A 20283-nucleotide genomic window follows, 5' to 3' on the forward strand; every position below is an offset into this window, starting at 1 on the left:
GACGGTTAAATCATATCTTTATTATTATGTTCATGCTGTCAAAACATTGTTCCTAACGGATCCCAAGAGACTTGTCTCCGCTGTCAGAATATTTGTACCTTTCGGTCCTTATTGGTTTACCTCGAGCATGTACCACTGCCATGTTGCTTTATCTAGACCACACAATGGAAGAAATAGTCCCACAGGCCTCAACAGACAATAAAATAAGAAACGCAGCGGTGTAACTACACTTTATTAGGTGTGAAATGAAAGAATTAATAGGAAGATTTCTGGTGTTGCATAAAGTGTGACATTTCATTTAGCATGACTAACACAGTAGGGAAAGAGACACAGGTTATGTTAGGCCCAGGCCTGGCCTTTTACAATAACACCCCCGTACCTCCATATGAAACCGTCTTCTCCCTTCCACCTACTGTGAAAATATGAAAAGAAAAAGCTTAATGTCTTGTCACATAGCTTGTGGGACACTAATTGAGGTTTAATGCTGCTACTTTTGTTGCGAAAGGGGTGGGGGGGGGGGGGATGAGTCCATTGTGGATATACACAAAATGCTACTCAGAGATGCACTTTGAATGTTTTATGCTCAGCATTTGCATCAATCGGGGGGGCAATGCTAAAGTGATGTTTGCACCAAGGAAACAGAGGGGGGAAATAATATGTTCTCCAAACCATCTGCACAGTACCTAGAGAAATAGACTCCCAAATCTGCTCCCAAAACTCATTTAAACCTTCAGTGGTGGAGAGCTAGCTGCTTGGTCTGGGGAATACACCTGACATAAGACAGCAGAAGCATTTGATAACCAGTCGTCTGAACGTATACCTTCAGAAGGCATATTCTTGCCCCCCAAAGCAAACACTGGCTACCAACATACTCCAATTGATTTATCAATATGTCCCAGGGAAAATATGTAGACCCATACACTGTCGAAAAAGGGGAATACATCCAAAACGGAGGCTTAAATGCAAAAATAAAGGCATTGTATTGTACTTTAATCATGCTATTGTACTATTTACTTGTTTGAATGTATAGATTTCCTCACTAGATCATGTGACATACTGTATACAACCTCAAATAGAAGCCTAGTTTGTGCGTTCACGATTCACTCTGATGATGCCGAGACGTTTGTTTTGTTTTTCACCTTTCACTTTTCTGCACAATCAACATTTTGGGCTTCACAATGTCCCAATAAAACACCTCTATTTTTGCATTTAAGCCTCAGTTTCTAGATGTATTTCTCTTTTTCGAAAGTGTGCGGATCTCCATCTTCTCCAGTATTCCCATTTTAATACTTATGCACCTGGAACAGACATGATTTGGTTTAAAGGACATTTTAAAGAGCACAGACAACCTCATATCACAGTATGTATCAACTCTGTAGTTACTGTGAAAACAGTATGCAGTAATCTGAATCCCTAGAGCTGCTTTACATCCTCATATCCACACACGGTGTTTAGAATCCAAGTCCCTGCGGTCTTCCCAGTATCCCGATCTTTATGAATGATGTTTCATGGATGCGCTATGCTCTACTGTGCACTGCTTAAACTGGAGTGTGTGTTGCATTCATAATGAATACAGTGAAGAGGCTCATGATTGCTGATCAGTGGTAATGCAGGGTGGGTGGGTGGGGGTGGGGGGGGGGGGGGGAGTTGATTGTAATGGAAGGTTACATGACTGACGGTTTTGTTGTCACGTGTGAAGATGGTGTTTTGGAAATTTAGTAACAGAATGGCACCAATAGCACAAACCCGGCAGGTAGTCTAGCGTTGAGTGTTGGGCCAGTTAAAGGTCGCTGGTTTGAATCCCTGAGCCGTCTAGGTGAGATCTGTCAATGTGCCCTTGAGCAAGGCACTTAAATCTAATTGCTCCTGAAAGTCGTTCTGGATAAGAGCATCTGCTAAATGACTAAAATGTAAAACCGTCCTTCTATTACCAGACTTTGCATCTGTACTGTTCTTCAAGGACATTTGTTTTTGTAACGTTTTCTGTGGAAATTGTTAGAAGTAGTCCTTGTGCCTATAGTTATATGGTTTGTTTAACTTTGCAGTCATTGGTTTTTGTTTGACATGCATCTTAGAGTGAAAAATCTCCGCATCACTCTGTTACCGTGGAAATGCCCATGGGACAACTGCTACCCTGAATGTAGAACAATGAAACCTCCTTACGCAACATATGCAATGCACATTTCTGATTTGTTTTGGGAAACGTACAGGTAAAATAATATATTCTTAGTGAATTAATTGGTATTTATTGCTACTGGAAAAAGGGAATCCCTGAAAAATAGAGTCATTAGACCATAAGGACTATTTCAACCTCTTAACAGGGATTTTAGCTAACTGTTTTCTAGGATAACCATCAATTTCCAGCTATGTTTTGTGATACAACTGACATGCATATTTTACTTTTGAGGTATAAATAGTCCCCCCCCCCCGCTCTGTTTTACTGTAAAGTTGACTTTTTCTCTCACCACCCCCCCTTCTCCCTCTGTTATCAGAATATCCTGGCCCTGAACCCCCGGGTGAAGAGCCATGCTGATATCTGCTCCACCTCTGCTAAGAAAGTAGAGAAGAAGCACTGGAAAAGAAACCCAGACAAAGGCTGTGATGTGAGTAGAGCTCCCTAACCCTGAACCCCCCCCCCCCATCACACACATACGCACGCACACCAAACAAGACATATGACTGTCGTAGATGTTGTACTGGTTCCAAATTTAGAGAACTGTGTTTTTCTTGGATCCCCACCTCGTCTGACGAGGTTATCTCTGGTAGCTGTTTTTTAACCTTTGCTTGGACTTATGTCAATGTCCACAGCTGTGTCCCGGACACCCTGACAAGATAACACACACACACACACACAGACACACTTCACTGTCACGTCCCTGTCGCACACAAGCAAACACAAAACACACACACAAACACAATTATCTTAGGATTCCAGGCACATGCTGTCAAAGTCTCAGAGAATATCTCCTAAGACCAGCCTCACGGTTTGTTTTTTGGCAGGTGGCTGCAGTCCCTCGTCTGTCCTTGAAGGGAACTGATACGACACTCTGTCTGTCTGTGTGTGTGTGTGTGTATGTGTTTGAGAGTGAGTGTACGTGTGCTTGTGACAGTGGTGTGTGTGTGTGTGCTCATGCATGTGCGTGTCTGTGTTCGTGTGTGTGTGTCTGATGTATACACAAAATAAATTGAAGATGTTTTGTAGGAGAGATTATTCTCTCTCCCTGCTGACTGCTCTGTGCCTAAGTACAACCAGCTAATTCATCACGCTAATCAATGGTGATGGATTCTCCACTTCATGTAATGTTGAAAAGCTTAATAGTTAGAACATATGGCGTATATGCGTATATCCAGAACCTATGCACACATTTATGTTCATGGATTGGTGAAGTTCTTTATCTGAAATAACCAAGCATACAGTCTATTGGTCTACTATAATCACGAGTAAATATTTGGATGAAGTATTTTAGGTTAATTTGATGAATGTTGTCATATCTTTATCAAGGTAACAAAGCAAGGCGTCAACCATCTAACTGAAAGTGTTTTGGCAACACACAGCATTCTCCCTGATCCCTCTTCCATCGAAACACCCTTCTACTGCTAAACCATTATAGTCCATAGCTCTCTTTTGATTTCTTTTAACGATAGGGTATAGAGCGATCCTATGTAACATATTTATCCGCTTGCGAAGGGCAAGAACGATGCCCATTTTAATTAAGAAGTTTGTTCAGAACCTGGAGCATCCTTATAAGTGTTCTGGGGGTCAGGACGGATGCGATAGAGGTCACAAACATTATGTGCATCCCAAATGTCACTCTATTCCCTCTATCAGTGGTTCCCAAACTTTTTATAGTCCCGTACCCCTTCAAACATTCAACCTCCAGCTGCGTACCCCCTCTAGCACCAGGGTCAGCATACTCTTAAATGTTGTTTTTTGCAATCATTGTAAGCCTGCCACACACTATATGATATATTTATTAAACATAAGAATGAGTGTGAGTTTGTCACAACCCGGTTCATGGGAAGTGACAAAGAGCTCTTATAGGACCAGGGCACAAATAGTAATATAATAATAATCAATATTTGTGCTCTTTACTTAGCCATCTTACATATAAAACCTTATTTGTTAACCTGTTATGGCTGCATTCCTTTGTTCTCAATTTCCGCCTGAAGACATACCCTAATCTAACTGCCTGTAGCTCAGCCCCAGAGGCAAGGATATGCATATTCTTGGTATCATTTGAATGGAAACATTCTGAAGTTTGTGGAAATGTTAATTGAATGTAGGAGAATATAACACAGTAGATCTGGTGGAAGAAAAGAGAAAGAAAGAGCATATGTTTTCTGTTTTTTATTTATTGTTGTAGCATCTTTCACATGTACTAGAATAGCCACACAGTCAGATAGGATGCTGGAGATAATTTGGATGGATAACACAAGAGGGCTGATAACTTCAGGAATGGGTGAACTACATGACATTTAGCATGAAGTCACCCAGGTGTCCCACACAAGTTGCCCAAATTGGCCGAATTGGTGAAATGACCTATAACTATATACAACAGTGCAAATAACTATATACAACATATCAAAAAAATGGTTAAAAAAAATATTTGAAAAAAAATATTAAAAAAAACCAGTACACCCTTTGGAAGTCCTCGACACAATATTTTGCTGCCTGTGCCAAGTCCCATAGCAGTCTCTTTCTGATGTAAAGCAGAGGCAAAATGAACAAGTGGTGCAGTTCATGCGACAGAACACAACGACGCCTACATGCTGTGCCCTTTTGGCCCTGAGGCATAGTCATGCCTGCAGTAATGAACTGTGGCATATGAACACCACTGGGGGCAGAGGTAGAGCGGGCAGCTTGGCACCGGGGGCTCCCAGTCGGAGTCGCTATCACTGTGAAAGAAAACATTAAAAAAATATTTGTATTGTATGAGCCTTTTATCATTACATAACATAAACGGATATGTATTGTATAGAGCAGAGGGAACAGTCACTAAGGTGAAGTGCTGTTCCATTCAACTCCGGCCATTGTTGTGGGCCTGCCCTCTCCTGAACAGCACCCAATGGCTATTTCATATGGAAATGGAGAGGAGTAGCAGGCGCAGTGGCCATGTGTGTTCTACTCCATTCCATTTGAATAAAAACATGGAAAATATAATCTGACATGGGGGGGAAAAAAAAAAATATATATATATATATATATATATATATATATACACACACATTTATATTTCATAAAACGGCATTAGCAATTACCCGTCCAGAAGTACGTCCTGCCCTTGCAGAACCAGCTCCTCAGTTCCTGTTTGAATCATAACACTCAAAGATTCCGCAAACAAAAAATGTCTCACTTTCACTTTTTCACTTTAGACTTTGACTTCGCTTTTCCTGAGTTATTCGCCATGATATCTTCAATGAAATCGTTGAAAATACAACTTTCCGAAATACAGCTGCGCGTAAAAAGCCTCACAGCAACTCCTCTGATCGTCAAGGCGAATGGAGTTCCTTACGCGTGTGATTACAAACAGGGAATGGGGGTCCAACCCAAAACCATTACATACTGGTGTTTACCTCAGCTCATTGGCTATCTACCCAGCTAGATTTCAAGAAGATCAGTGATCATTGGGCAGAAATATAGTCAATCAATGAAGCTTCGCTAAAATTATTGGTGCGTAAGGTGGTCATTGCTCGTTGTCTTCAAATCATTTAACTTCGGTCAATACTGCCCGCAAAAAAGACTATGCCATTTGGCTGTGTTGCAGACATCCAGAGGAATGCACTGAAACCAATCATGACTAGATAAACGATTGTTTACTGTGTGTAATCACATCGAATGCTCCGTAAAAAATTGATAGAGATGGAATTCACGGCACAAACGGTTTACAAAATGTTTCGATTTAGGCTATAAAATGGATTTTATCAAAGAAAACAGCACTTCATTTGATCACTGGGACCCACAGGAAGAGAAATAAGAGCAAGATATCAGAATGTAAGTCATAATTTTACCTTCAGATGTGAATGTGGAAAAATTGTCATTGCGGAAAATGTTTCTGTTGTTGATTGCTCTTCTCAAACAAAAGCATGGGATTTGTTCTCTGTAATAGCTATTTAAATTAGAAAACGTAGTTTGATTACCAAGATTCTAATCTTTTGAAGGGTGTAAGACACTTGCATTTTCAAGAATGTTTAATGTTACGAAGTTGTATTTTTAGTTGTCACTCTGAAATTTCCACTGATGCCAGCCATAAGAGGTTAATGAAAAATGGTGAATAATTCACCACAGGTGAAAGAGAAGGGTGTGCTTGAAAGGATGCACATAACTCTGCAATGTTGGGTTGTATTGGAGAGTCTGTCTTTTTCTGCCTGTATTTAGTTATCATGCTAGTGAGGGCCGAGAATCCACTTTTACATAGGTACGTGGTTGCAAAGGGCATCAGTGTCTTAACAGTGTGATTTGACAAGGCAGGATAGTCTGAGCGCAGCCCAATCCAGAAATCTGGCAGTGGCTTCTGATTTAAATAAAAATTTCACAGAACCGCTTGTTGCAATTTCGATGAGGCTCTCTTGTTCAGATATTGGTAAGTGGACTGGAAGGCAGGGCATGAAAGGGATAACGAATCCAGTTGTTTGTGTCATCCGTTTCGGGAAAGTACCTGCGTAATTGCGCACCCAACTCAGGTGCTTCGCTATATCAAATTTGACATTGTCTATTAGCTTGAGTTCATTTGCACACAAAGAAATCGTACAATGATGGAAAGACCTGTGTGTTGTCCTTCTTAATGCAGACAGAGAAGAGCTCCAACTTCTTAATCATAGCCTCAATTTTGTCCCGCACATTGAATATAGTTGCGGAGATGTTTTATTTTTTATTTTTTTATTTCACCTTTATTTAACCAGGTAGGCTAGTTGAGAACAAGTTCTCATTTGCAACTGCGACCTGGCCAAGATAAAGCATAGCAGTGTGAACAGACAATAGAGAGTTACACATGGAGTAAACAATTAACAAGTCAATAACACAGTAGAAAAAAAAGGGGAGTCTATATACATTGTGTGCAAAAGGCATGATGTAGGCGAATAATTACAATTTTGCAGATTACAGTGCCTTGCGAAAGTATTCGGCCCCCTTGAACTTTGCGACCTTTTGCCACATTTCAGGCTTCAAACATAAAGATATAAAACTGTATTTTTTTGTGAAGAATCAACAACAAGTGGGACACAATCATGAAGTGGAACGACATTTATTGGATATTTCAAACTTTTTTAACAAATCCAAAACTGAAAAATTGGGCGTGCTAAATTATTCAGCCCCCTTAAGTTAATACTTTGTAGCGCCACCTTTTGCTGCGATTACAGCTGTAAGTCGCTTGGGGTATGTCTCTATCAGTTTTGCACATCGAGAGACTGAAATGTTTTCCCATTCCTCCTTTGAAAACAGCTCGAGCTCAGTGAGGTTGGATGGAGAGCATTTGTGAACAGCAGTTTTCAGTTCTTTCCACAGATTCTCTATTGGATTCAGGTCTGGACTTTGACTTGGCCATTCTAACACCTGGATATGTTTATTTTTGAACCATTCCATTGTAGATTTTGCTTTATGTTTTGGATCATTGTCTTGTTGGAAGACATCTCCATCCCAGTCTCAGGTCTTTTGCAGACTCCATCAGGTTTTCTTCCAGAATGGTCCTGTATTTGGCTCCATCCATCTTCCCATCAATTTTAACCATCTTCCCTGTCCCTGCTGAAGAAAAGCAGGCCCAAACCATGATGCTGCCACCACCATGTTTGACAGTGGGGATGGTGTGTTCAAGGTGATGAGCTGTGTTGCTTTTACGCCAAACATAACGTTTTGCATTGTTGCCAAAAAGTTCAATTTTGGTTTCATCTGACCAGAGCACCTTCTTCCACATGTTTGGTGTGTCTCCCAGGTGGCTTGTGGCAAACTTTAAACAACACTTTTTATGGATATCTTTAAGAAATGGCTTTCTTCTTGCCACTCTTCCATAAAGGCCAGATTTGTGCAATATACGACTGATTGTTGTCCTATGGACAGAGTCTCCAACTTCAGCTGTAAATCTCTGCAGTTCATCAGGAGTGATCATGGGCCTCTTGGCTGCATCTCTGATCAGTCTTCTCCTTGTATGAGCTGAAAGTTTAGAGGGACGGCCAGGTCTTGGTAGATTTGCAGTGGTCTGATACTCCTTCCATTTCAATATTATCGCTTGCACAGTGCTCCTTGGGATGTTTAAAGCTTGGGAAATCTTTTTGTATCCAAATCCGGCTTTAAACTTCTTCACAACAGTATCTCGGACCTGCCTGGTGTGTTCCTTGTTCTTCATGATGCTCTCTGCGCTTTTAACGGACCTCTGAGACTATCACAGTGCAGGTGCATTTATACGGAGACTTGATTACACACAGGTGGATTGTATTTATCATCATTAGTGATTTAGGTCAACATTGGATCATTCAGAGATCCTCACTGAACTTCTGGAGAGAGTTTGCTGCACTGAAAGTAAAGGGGCTGAATAATTTTGCACGCCCAATTTTTCAGTGTTTGATTTGTTAAAAAAGTTTGAAATATCCAACAAATGTCATTCCACTTCATGATTGTGTCCCACTTGTTGTTGATTCTTCACAAAAAAATACAGTTTTATATCTTTATGTTTGAAGCCTGAAAGGTCGCAAAGTTCAAGGGGGCCGAATACTTTCGCAAGGCACTGTAACACTGGAGTGATAATTGATCAGATGGTCATGTACAGGTAGAGATATTGGTGTGCAAAAGAGCAGAAAAGTAAATAAATATAAACAGTATGGGGATGAGGTAGGTAAAATTGGGTGGGCTATTTACCGATAGACTATGTACAGCTGCAGCGATCGTTTAGCTGCTCAGATCCTCCTGTAATCCTAGATTCAGATCATTCAGGTGAGAAAAAACATCACCCAGATAAGCCAGTCGTGTGAGAAACTCGCTTTCCCGGGTAATGGGGCAGTAGATCTTCGGCCGCATCAGATTCACAACTGTCAGTGTCCATGCTAGCTGGGCTAGCAACAAATGTAGAATTTCTGACGCTAGCATTGGATGTGCTCGTGTAAACAGAGCAACTTGTGTCGTCGACTGGTGCAGGTGTAGTACTGCTGGTAGTAGCAGTACTACCAGTAGAGCTGGTATGTGTCTCAATGGACACAGTTCTTACTTTCTTTTAAATATTTATCCATTTTCGAGCAAACGGAATGAGCAGCAGCTACGTTTGGCTACATACGGACTGTTAGTGGAATTCCCGTGAGAAGGTAACGATTAATGTGATTGGATGTTAATTATTTGACTAGGCTACCTGTATTTGACATTGTGTTGTTATTTCGCTGAACTCTAGATGGTTTCATTTTAATTTTGGCAGTGAAATGAGTTTACTCAGGCGAGGATAAAACCTCACCCAAAATAAATGGACTGTTTGAAAATGTGAAAAAGAAAATATATGTAGATATTATTTTAATTTTTTTAACGTGAATCACATTTTCATTTGGCCTACCCCTGACGGCATTGCGCGTACCTCCCCTATATGACTGTTATAGCCTCGCTACTGTATATAGCCTCGCTACTGTATATAGCCTCGCTACTGTTATTTTTCAGTGTCTTTTTACTGTTGTTTTATTTCTTTACTTACCTATTGTTCACCTAATACTTTTTTTGCACTATTGGTTAGAGCCTGTAAGTAAGCATTTCACTGCAATGTCTGTTGTATTCGGCGCACATGACAAATACACTTGGATTTGATGCACTTCTTCTGACCAGAGCCCGATGGGTTCCTGGGCAAAAGCAATGCACTATACATGGAATAGGGTGTAATTTGAGACCCACCCATTATTTAGAGGTGGAGCTATGAAGAGCCTTCATCCATATAGCGTCCTAATGTATGGCTAGGATATTGAGGGATGCAAGTTTATGTCAGTAAAGGGGATCTTTGAAGGGGTTCCCTACCTATTTGTGGTGTAATAGCCCCCTTACTAATCCACGGAGCCATACTGCAGGGCAGTCTTCCATGATATCTGGGCATTAAGCACTCAAAGTCAGACCGATCCAGACTCACTACTATCTTTCTGCTTTGTGATACCAGTGAGTTAGGCAGAGAGAGAGTAAATGTGCTCTATCCTCCTATCCTCCTATCCTCGTAATGCTCCTCTGTGTTCTTTCTCTGGTCTGAAGACTGCTTTGGTGCCTCTCTCTCTCCTCTCTTCTCTCTCTCCTTCTCTTTTGTATCAGCCTCTTTTTCTTTCTCTTCTGTCGCTGTCTCCTCTCTCCCCACACCCCTGTCTCTCCTCCACACCTCTCTCTCTCTCTCTCTCTCTCTCTCTCTCTCTCTCTCTCTCTCTCTCTCTCTCTCTCTCTCTCTCTCTCTCTCTCTCCTCCACATCTCTCTCTCTCTCTCTCTCTCTCCTCCACATCTCTCTCTCTCTCTCTCTCTCTCTCCTCCACATCTCTCTCTCTCTCTCTCTCTCTCTCTCTCTCTCCTCCACATTCTCTCTCTCTCTCTCTCTCTCTCTCTCTCTCCTCCACATCTCTCTCTCTCTCTCTCTCTCTCTCTCTCTCCTCCACATCTCTCTCTCTCTCTCTCTCTCTCTCTCCTCCACATCTCTCTCTCTCTCTCTCTCTCTCTCTCTCCTCCACATCTCTCTCTCTCTCTCTCTCTCCTCCACATCTCTCTCTTCTCTCTCTCTCTCCTCCACATCTCTCTCTCTCTCTCCTCCACATCTCTCTCTCTCCTCCACATCTCTCTCTCTCCTCCACATCTCTCTCTCTCCTCCACATCTCTCTCTCTCTCTCCTCCACATCTCTCTCTCTCTCTCCTCCACATCTCTCTCTCTCTCTCCTCCACATCTCTCTCTCTCTCTCTCTCCACATCTCTCTCTCTCTCTCTCTCCACATCTCTCTCTCTCTCTCCTCCACATCTCTCTCTCTCTCCTCCACATCTCTCTCTCTCTCTCCTCCACATCTCTCTCTCTCTCTCTCCTCCACATCTCTCTCTCTCTCTCTCTCCTCCACATCTCTCTCTCTCTCTCTCTCCTCCACATCTCTCTCTCTCTCTCTCCTCCACATCTCTCTCTCTCTCTCTCTCCTCCACATCTCTCTCTCTCTCTCCTCTCCTCCCACATCTCTCTCTCTCTCTCTCTCCTCCACATCTCTCTCTCTCTCTCTCCTCCACATCTCTCTCTCTCTCTCTCCTCCACATCTCTCTCTCTCTCTCTCCTCCACATCTCTCTCTCTCTCTCTCTCCTCCACATCTCTCTCTCTCTCTCTCCTCCACATCTCTCTCTCTCTCCTCCACATCTCTCTCTCTCTCTCTCTCTCCACATCTCTCTCTCTCTCTCTCTCCTACCACATTCTCCTCTCGCTCTCTCCTTCTCCTCCACATCTCTCTTCTCTCTCCTCCACATCTCTCTCTCTCTCTCTCTCCTCCACATCTCTCTCTCTCTCTCTCCTCCACATCTCTCTCTCTCTCTCTCTCCTCCACATCTCTCTCTCTCTCTCTCCTCCACATTCCTCTCTCTCTCTCTCTCTTCTCCTCCACATCTCTCTCTCTCTTCTCTCTCCTCCACATCTCTCTCTCCTCCACATCTCTCTCTCTCTCTCCTCCACATCTCTCTCTCTCTCCTCCATCTCTCTCTCTCTCTCCTCCATCTCTCTCTCTCTCTCCTCCATCTCTCTCTCTCTCCTCCATCTCTCTCTCTCTCTCCTCCATCTCTCTCTCTCTCCTCCACATCTCTCTCTCTCTCCCCCACATCTCTCTCTCTCTCCCCCACATCTCTCTCTCTCCCCCACATCTCTCTCTCTCCTCCACATCTCTCTCTCTCTCTCTCTCTCTCCACATCTCTCTCTCTCTCTCTCTCTCCTCCACATCTCTCTCTCTCTCTCTCTCTCCTCCACATCTCTCTCTCTCTCTCTCTCTCCTCCACATCTCTCTCTCTCTCTCTCCTCCACATCTCTCTCTCTCTCTCTCTCCTCCACATCTCTCTCTCTCTCTCCTCCACATCTCTCTCTCTCTCTCTCTCCTCCACATCTCTCTCTCTCTCTCCTCCACATCTCTCTCTCTCTCTCCTCCACATCTCTCTCTCTCTCTCCTCCACATCTCTCTCTCTCTCTCTCCTCCACATCTCTCTCTCTCTCTCCTCCACATCTCTCTCTCTCTCCTCCACATCTCTCTCTCTCTCTCCTCCACATCTCTCTCTCTCTCCTCCACATCTCTCTCTCTTCCTCCACATCCTCTCTCTCTCTCCTCACATCTCTCTCTCTCTCTCCTCCACATCTCTCTCTCTCTCTCTCTCCTCCACATCTCTCTCTCTCTCTCTCCTCCACCATCTCTCTCTTCTCTCCTCTCCTCCACATCTCTCTCTCTCTCCTCTCTCTCTCCACATTCTCTCTCTCTCTCTCCACATCTACTTTCTCTCTCTCTTCTCCACATCTCTCTCTCTCTCTTCTCCACATCTCTCTCTCTCTTTCTCCTCCACATCTCTCTCTCTCTCTCTTTCTCCTCCACATCTCTCTCTCTCTCTTTCTCCTCCACATCTCTCTCTCTCTCTCCACATCTCTCTCTCTCTCTCTTCTCCACATCTCTCTCTCTCTCTTCTCCACATCTCTCTCTCTCTCTCCTCCACATCTCTCTCTCTCTCTCTCCTCCACATCTCTCTCTCTCTCTCTCCTCCACATCTCTCTCTCTCTCTCTCCTCCACATCTCTCTCTCTCTCTCTCCTCCTCCTCCCACATCTCTCTCTCTCTCTCCTCCACATCTCTCTCTCTCTCTCTCCTCCACATCTCTCTCTCTCTCTCTCCTCCACATCTCTCTCTCTCTCTCTCCTCCACATCTCTCTCTCTCTCTCTCCTCCACATCTCTCTCTCTCTCTCTCCTCCACATCTCTCTCTCTCTCTCTTCTCCACATCTCTCTCTCTCTCTCTCTCCTCCACATCTCTCTCTCTCTCTCCTCCACATCTCTCTCTCTCTCTCTCTCTCCTCCACATCTCTCTCTCTGCTTGAGTGTCAGAAAAGGCTTCTGGGAGGTTTATTAGGCATCTGAAGGTAATTGCTTTAATGAGACACGATGAAAGCGAAGAGGGCAAAAATCTACCATAAGTGAATCCTGTCTGGAATTCGTTAAATGTCTTAAATTGCCTTTCATAATCATCACTCAGTACCCCGGTCACAGTCAAGGTCCAATAAAAACAAGGAAAGAAAAAAAAACGAGCATATTTTTAAACGGTTATTTTCATTCCGATCGCAATCAAAGTCTTAAGGAAAGAAATGTAATCTTGCCTTCGTTTTATTTATATATATATATATTATTCTTTTTCTGTTGTTTTGTTGTGATATGCATAAATTAAAGGGTGATGGTTTCTCTCAGACATTTTTCCAAAATGATAATTAAGGCTTTCAGACACTGGAATAACATTTTAGAATTAAATGAAGGTTTCTGTTAGTCTGAAAGTTAAGTTGTATTTATGTACACCAACAACAAAAAATAACACTTAAAGATACTGAGGATGTTCTGCAATACAGACAACACACGCATTGGGAGCTATACAACAATATTGATCATGTACAGTATGTAAGAATGGCTGAAATTAGAAACGCATCTTTCTTTGAGAATTTGAAGCATTCAAGTTTTTTTTCAGTGACAATGATATCCAATGTCTCACCTCTTCAGGGCTAAAGCATCATAATCATAATCAGTGGTCTTTTTGGCCAGGTGTAATCTTTAACAGCAGGTCTTCTCTGCCAGGAGATGTATTGTATTCTAATCTTTACATGTGATATAATTGTCTTCTCACACAATATTATGGATGAGACCACATTAGTGCTTTTGCCAGGTTTATTTGTCACTATTGAAGGGATTTAAATTGAGTAAAACGAGGAGCAAATGCTCCACTCCATCACATTGTGATAAAAGTAAATGGGTCATGCCTCTAATAGTTCTGCAGTGTGAAGACAGATTGTTCATTAAATGCATTGCATGTCGGGGAAAAGAAGGAGATTCATTTATATTAAGAAATATATGAAGACATCAAAACAAAAGAAATGGACTCCAAAATTGTTTATCGTGCTGCCTCACCTATTGTTCAGCTAATTAGTAGTTACAACTGTGTGGCGATCTCGTCGTTTTAGTTCAAATAATGTGACATGTTTTATTTTGAGAGAACAGAAGAGTATACTTCATCATTGGAGCAGAAGGATTCCACATGTGGCCCACAGATTGTTGGCGATGGCCTAATGTTGATTTTGGTGTTAGTGAGAGATTAGCTGAGATGAGAGCTGAACATGACATTTTTCGACTTTTTGCGAGTGGAAATTCATCACTCATTTATCCTTTACAGATAAATCTATAAGACAGTCTCTGGTAAATGTGGACACATATTTACTGGAGCATATTTTCCATCATCACTTTAGTGATTTAATCCCTGATCTCTTCATCCTCTCAGTCCCTGGTAAGACATGCACCAGCATGGGGTGATCGACAGGGGGCACTGGGATGGAATATTGACACAGTGGACTGAGTTAAAGTGTGTGTGTGTGTGTGTGTGTGTGTGTGTGTGTGTGTGTGTGTGTGTGTGCGCGCGTGTGTGTGTCTTGGCTGGGTTAAAGCAGGTCATTGTGTTGTGAGCAGAGTGGAGCCAGTGAGTCAGATACTGTGTAAACGACTGGTTCGTTATCTCTGACTACCTCTGGATAATTACACGACACTGATCAACCTAGACATTGATTCTCTCTGCCTGATCAAATGTCAGCAGGCTGCAGCACCACATTAGGGTGGAGCACACTTTGTGTGTGTGTGCGTGCGTGTGTGTGTGTGTGTGTGTGTGTGTGTGTGTGTGTGTGCGTGTGTGTGTGTGAGAGAGACCGAGAGAGAACACAAAGAGGTGTGTGTGTGTGTGTTAGTCGGGGAGCTGTAGAGTGGTATGTATGGGGGTGGTTGTGATCGATGGGCTTTATCAGTTGAAACACACAGACCCCCCTGGTAATCCCAGCAGTGGCCCTCTCTCCCTCCCCACTTCCATCGTAGGATTAACCAGCAGATACATGGAGTATTACAACACAAGCACTACCCTGCCTAAGCCGCTCCTACCGAGGGGTGGGGGAGATTAAATGAATTATGTTAAGATTTGATGTTAATAGAAGCTCCTCGTAATTCTCTTCTCTCTTCCCTCCAAGGACCTTTTCATTCTTCTGAATGTATAATAGAACACTAAGCTTATGGCGTAAATACATTGGCCGTGACATAATTGGAATATAATATTCTCCCCTCCTAACATTTTGGAATGTGTTTTATTAGGTATATAAAGGTAGGTACTGTAGGTGTGTCTGACATTTGCATTTGAGGATTTGTTGTTTAGATAGCTCTGCCTGTGTTTTAGTGCAACTTTGAGGGGGTTGGTAGGTAGGTAGGTAGGTAGGTAGGTATGTATGTTATGGGGTTTAAAATCTTATGGTAGACATAAAGAGGGGTGGGGTATATCTCTCCTAATGGCCTGAGATTAATCACCGTTATCTGATATGAAAATGAATAAATCTCACAAGACAAGCTAATAGCTGTGTTCCGCTTCATATGGGAATCCCCCGAGGTCTCATAGCTAACTGGCACGTGCTGCTGCTAGAGTGGAATGAATATCTGACAAAGTTGTGGTGTGCCATACAATATGCCAGATTCAATGCCCTTTATGTAATCCGCTATTCTGCTCTTATGTTGGTAGCTTGAAGGTTAACATGAGCAAAACCAATCATTATTTCCAAAAAAGGAACAATAGCTTAACTACCCTTAATATACTAAACTCTTGTGAGTTCTTCACTCAGATCTACATTTTTTTTACAGTTTCAATATTAGTACCCTCATAATGGTATGACGTTCCGATGCGTTAGTGACACATTCACAACACCTTTGAATGAATATGGCTTATTAATGTAGTATTCCATCCCTTGCCCAGAGGACAGATAAAAAAGAAATAGCTTACACACATTGTTTTTGAAACATATCCTTGTCATTCAGACACGCTCAAACAATGCAAATAATGACGAATTATTGAAATACTTCGGTGTCGACATTACGAGAATTCAATTGGGAAAATCACCGACTTGCACTTTGGTTTTCAATCATGTAAATTAGGTGTCAATAAGAATTGAAGAGCTTTCCTAATTATTAGGTGTAAAAATGCAGGCCTTCCGTATTTCGTTTTGTGCGAAGAACATAAGCGAGTTAGCGCTTGTGAACATTACCACCACAGGGCGCACGTTGTAACCAATTCCAGTAGAATCACTTTAGGGAGATGATCATTATCTTTATGGATAAAATCCCTTCCTTCTGGTATAGGTGTATGAGTTTCACACTTTATGGATGAAGCTCGAAGATTATATCGATCTTGTAATGCAGCAATAGTTTTAATAACCAACCGAGCTACAAGTCAATGGGTATTTGAATTGGATATCCTCAGGCTTTGTCTTGCAAGTAGTTTGCTGAACAAACGTAATTGCCGTAAACGGCCATGCCATCATCCAACCATTTGTACATAACTGATATACAAAATAAACATCACTCCATTTATGTAGTAAGGGCTGTCGCTCATAGAGGAGTGATGATACTGTGTACCGTCATGGTGCAAATCAGGTATACATAGACACTACATGGTATGGTGGTGTTATGTCATCTAAGAGGACAATTTAGCACTGCAAGGTCTGAGGCTACCTGACTTTCTTTGCTTTGTTGTGGTACTGAATGGCAGTGGGCAGGGTTGGAGAGTTGATTTGTGTTGTTCAGAATGTGTTATTAAAGACAAACATCTGGGCCTGTATGATCCAGCTCTTGAGTATGAGTAAGGGATTAGACTCTGTGGCCTGTGGTCACTGAGTGGGGTCTGAACACACACATCTACGCGCGCACACACACACTTCTTGAGAAGGGAGGGAGGGAGATTAGGCTGAGCTGAGTGGTTATCTGGCCGGTGGCGGCAGGAGGGCAGAGGTTCCTTCCTCGCTAATCGTCAGCGTGTCAATAACGTCCAGGCTTCTCTCTCTCTCTCTCTCCTTGGCTCAGTCTGTCCCCTACCCCAGGCTCATCTCCGCTCCGGAGGGGTCCCGGGGATTTGATAGGGCCGATGCCATGACAACGGCTCACCCCGACCCCAAGAGAGAGGAGGGTGATGACGTGCGGTGGTTTAAATGATCCGCCGGACCAATAACATTGCAATGTCAGTATTTGATGATTCATTCACAACAAAGTCAGGGTTTTGGAGCTAAAGTGCAATTTGCATAAAGAATACATTTGATTCTCTTTTCCTAAAAGCTTGGTGTGCTGCGATGGTATTGAAGTGGATTAAGACAGGGTATTAGCCCTACGATCAATGAAACGCATCAGGCACCAAACAGACAAACAAACAAACACTCATCCTTCTCTCTCTCTCTCTTTTTCACACACACGTAGAGCTGCGTGACGCTGGAGAACAATTTTGATGACATCAAACACACAACTCTGAGCGAGCGCGGAGCACTTCGGGAAGCAATGAGGTAAGGCTTCAGCCGTCGGGTCACCATGGCAACAGTCACAGATGTGGCAACGATGCAGGGGGAGGAGGGGATTAAAAGTCATTCTTCATTATTGGACGAATGAGTTTATTGCCACCATTCAGCATTGTACTCTCTGAGGTATTAATTTGTCAGTGGGAGAAACCTCTTCCTTCAGAGGCTAAACTAGTGGCCGGTGGTTATTACACACACACACTGGTCACACATTACCCAATTCATATATACAGTGCCTTCAGAAACTATTGATACACCTTTACTTATTCCACATTTTGTTGTTTTACAGCCTGAATTGAACATTAATTTAAATAATTCTCACCTATCTACACACAATATCCCATAATGACAAAGTGAAAATATGCTTTTAGACATTTTTTGCTAATTTATTGAAAATGAAATATAGAAATATCTCTTACACCACCACTGAGTCAATACTTTGAAGAAGCATCTTTGGCAGTGATTACAGCTGTGAGTCTTTCTGTGTAAGTCTCGATTCCACACCTGGATTGTGCAACATTTATCCATTGTTCTTTTCATATTTCTTCAATCTCTGTCTAATTGGTTGTTGATCATTGGTATACAACATTTTTAGGTCTTGCCATAGATTTTCAAGTAGATTTAAGTCAAAACTGTAACTCTGGAACATTCACTGTCTTCTTGGTAAGCAACTCCACTGTAGATTTGGGGCGGCAGCGTAGCCTAGTGGTTAGAGCGTTGGACTAGTAACCAAAAGTTTGCAAGATCGAATCCCCGAGCTGACACGGTCGTTCTGCCCCTGTTCCCACTGTTCCTAGGCCGTAATTGAAAATAAGAATTTGTTCTTAACTGACTTGCCTAGTAAAATGAACGATTTGGCCTTGTGTTTTAGGTTATTGTCCTGCTGAAAGGTAAATTCTTCTCCCAGTGTCTGGTGGAAAGGTTTTCGTCTACTATTTTGCCTTCAATTTATTTTTTATCCTGAAAAACTCCCCAGTCCATAACGATTACCGTCTTTGTGGGTAAGTCTCTAATAACATGATGCAGCCACCACTATGCTTGAAAATATGGAAAGTGGTACTCAGTAATACGTTTTATTGGATTTGACAATTTAATTGCTTTGCCACATTTACTTAAGTGCCTTGTTGCAAACTGGATGCATGTTTGGGAATATGTTTTAGTTCTGTATAGGCTTCCTTCTTTTCACTCTGTCAATTAGGTTTGTTTTGTGAAGTAACTACAATGTTGTTGATCCATCCTCAGTTTTCTCCTACCATAGCCATTAAACTCTGTAACTGTTTTAAAGTCACCATTGGCCTCATGGTGAAATCCCTGAGTGGTTTCCTTCCTCTCCGGCAATTGAGTTAGGAAGAACGCCTGTGTCTTGGTAGTGACTGGGTGTAATGATACAACATCCAAAGGTAATTAATAACTTCACTATGATGAAAAGGATTTTCAATGTTTGCTTTGTTTTTTAGTTTTTTTGAATCTCCTAATAGGTGCCCTTCTTTGCGAGGCATTGGAAAACCTCCCTGGTCTATCCGGTTGAATTTGTGTTTGAAACTCACTGCTCGACTGAGGGACCTTACAATTATCTGTATGTGTGGGGTATAGAGATGAGGTAGTCGTTCAAAAATCACATTCAACACTATTATTGCACACAGAGTGAGTTGATGCAACTTATTATGTGACTTGTCAAGGACATTTTTACTCCTGAACTTATTTAGGCCATAACAAAAGGGTTGAATACTTATTGACTCAAGACATTTCAGCTTTACATTTTTTATTAATTTAACTCTACTTTGTCATTATGGGGTATTGTGTAGGCCAGTGACAGAAATCTAACTTTTAATACATTTTCAATAAAGCGTGTAACACAACACAATGTGGGAAAAGTCAAGGGGTGTGAATACTTTCTGAAGGCGCTGTATGTATTCTTATCCTATATAACTACTGCTGTACACGCCTTTTTCTATTCATATAATGTCCAAACTCTTTATTCACACCATCACAATCATATATATTTATATTCTGGACTTTGACATTGCTCATTCAGATGTTTCATAATTTCTTAATTTTTATTTTGGGGATTTGTGTGTTTTGTTGTATTACTGTACTGTTGGAGCTAGAAACATAAGCAGTTCGCTGCACCAGCGAAAACATTTGCTAGATATGTGTATGTGACCAATAAAATGTGATTTGATTTGATACACACACACACACACACACACACACACACAACTAACACACAGTCAATGTTTAATTTGTCCCACCAAAGCGCATATCCTGCGATTTGATATCAAAACACTTAAAGATGTCTAGCATAAACTCAGCAAAAAAAGAAACATCCCTTTTTCAGGACCCTCATTTGTAAAAATCCAAATAACTTCACAGATCTTCAATGTAAAGGGTTTAAACACTGTTTCCCATGCTTGTTCAATGAACCATAAACAATTCATGAACATGCACCTGTGGAACGGTCATTAAGACACTAACATCTTACAGATGGTAGGCAATTAAGGTCACAGTTATGAAAACTTAGGACACTAAAGAAGCCTTTCTACTGACTCTGAAAAACACCAAAAGAAAGATGCCCAGGGTCCCTGCTCATTTGCGTGAATGTGCCTTAGGCATTCTGCAAGGAGGCATGAGGACTGCAGAAGTGGCCGGGGCAATAAATTGCCATGTCCGTACTGTGAGGAGCCTAAGACAGCGCTACAGGGAGACAGGACAGACAGCTGATCATCTTCGCAGTGGC

General features: G+C 42.1%; 1 protein-coding gene across 1 annotated transcript in view; it reads left to right on the forward strand.

The window, feature by feature from the left end:
* The window catches only part of dpyda (dihydropyrimidine dehydrogenase a), a 244741-nt gene that overhangs the window by 19523 nt on the left and 204935 nt on the right, over nucleotides 1-20283 (forward strand). The window contains exons 2-3 of the mRNA XM_031796432.1: nucleotides 2493-2603; nucleotides 17452-17534. Coding sequence (XP_031652292.1) covers nucleotides 2493-2603; nucleotides 17452-17534 — 194 coding nt within the window. The remainder of the gene's footprint in view (nucleotides 1-2492; nucleotides 2604-17451; nucleotides 17535-20283) is intronic.

This window comes from Oncorhynchus kisutch, linkage group LG18, assembly GCF_002021735.2.
Source record: "Oncorhynchus kisutch isolate 150728-3 linkage group LG18, Okis_V2, whole genome shotgun sequence".
NCBI lineage: Eukaryota > Metazoa > Chordata > Actinopteri > Salmoniformes > Salmonidae > Oncorhynchus > Oncorhynchus kisutch.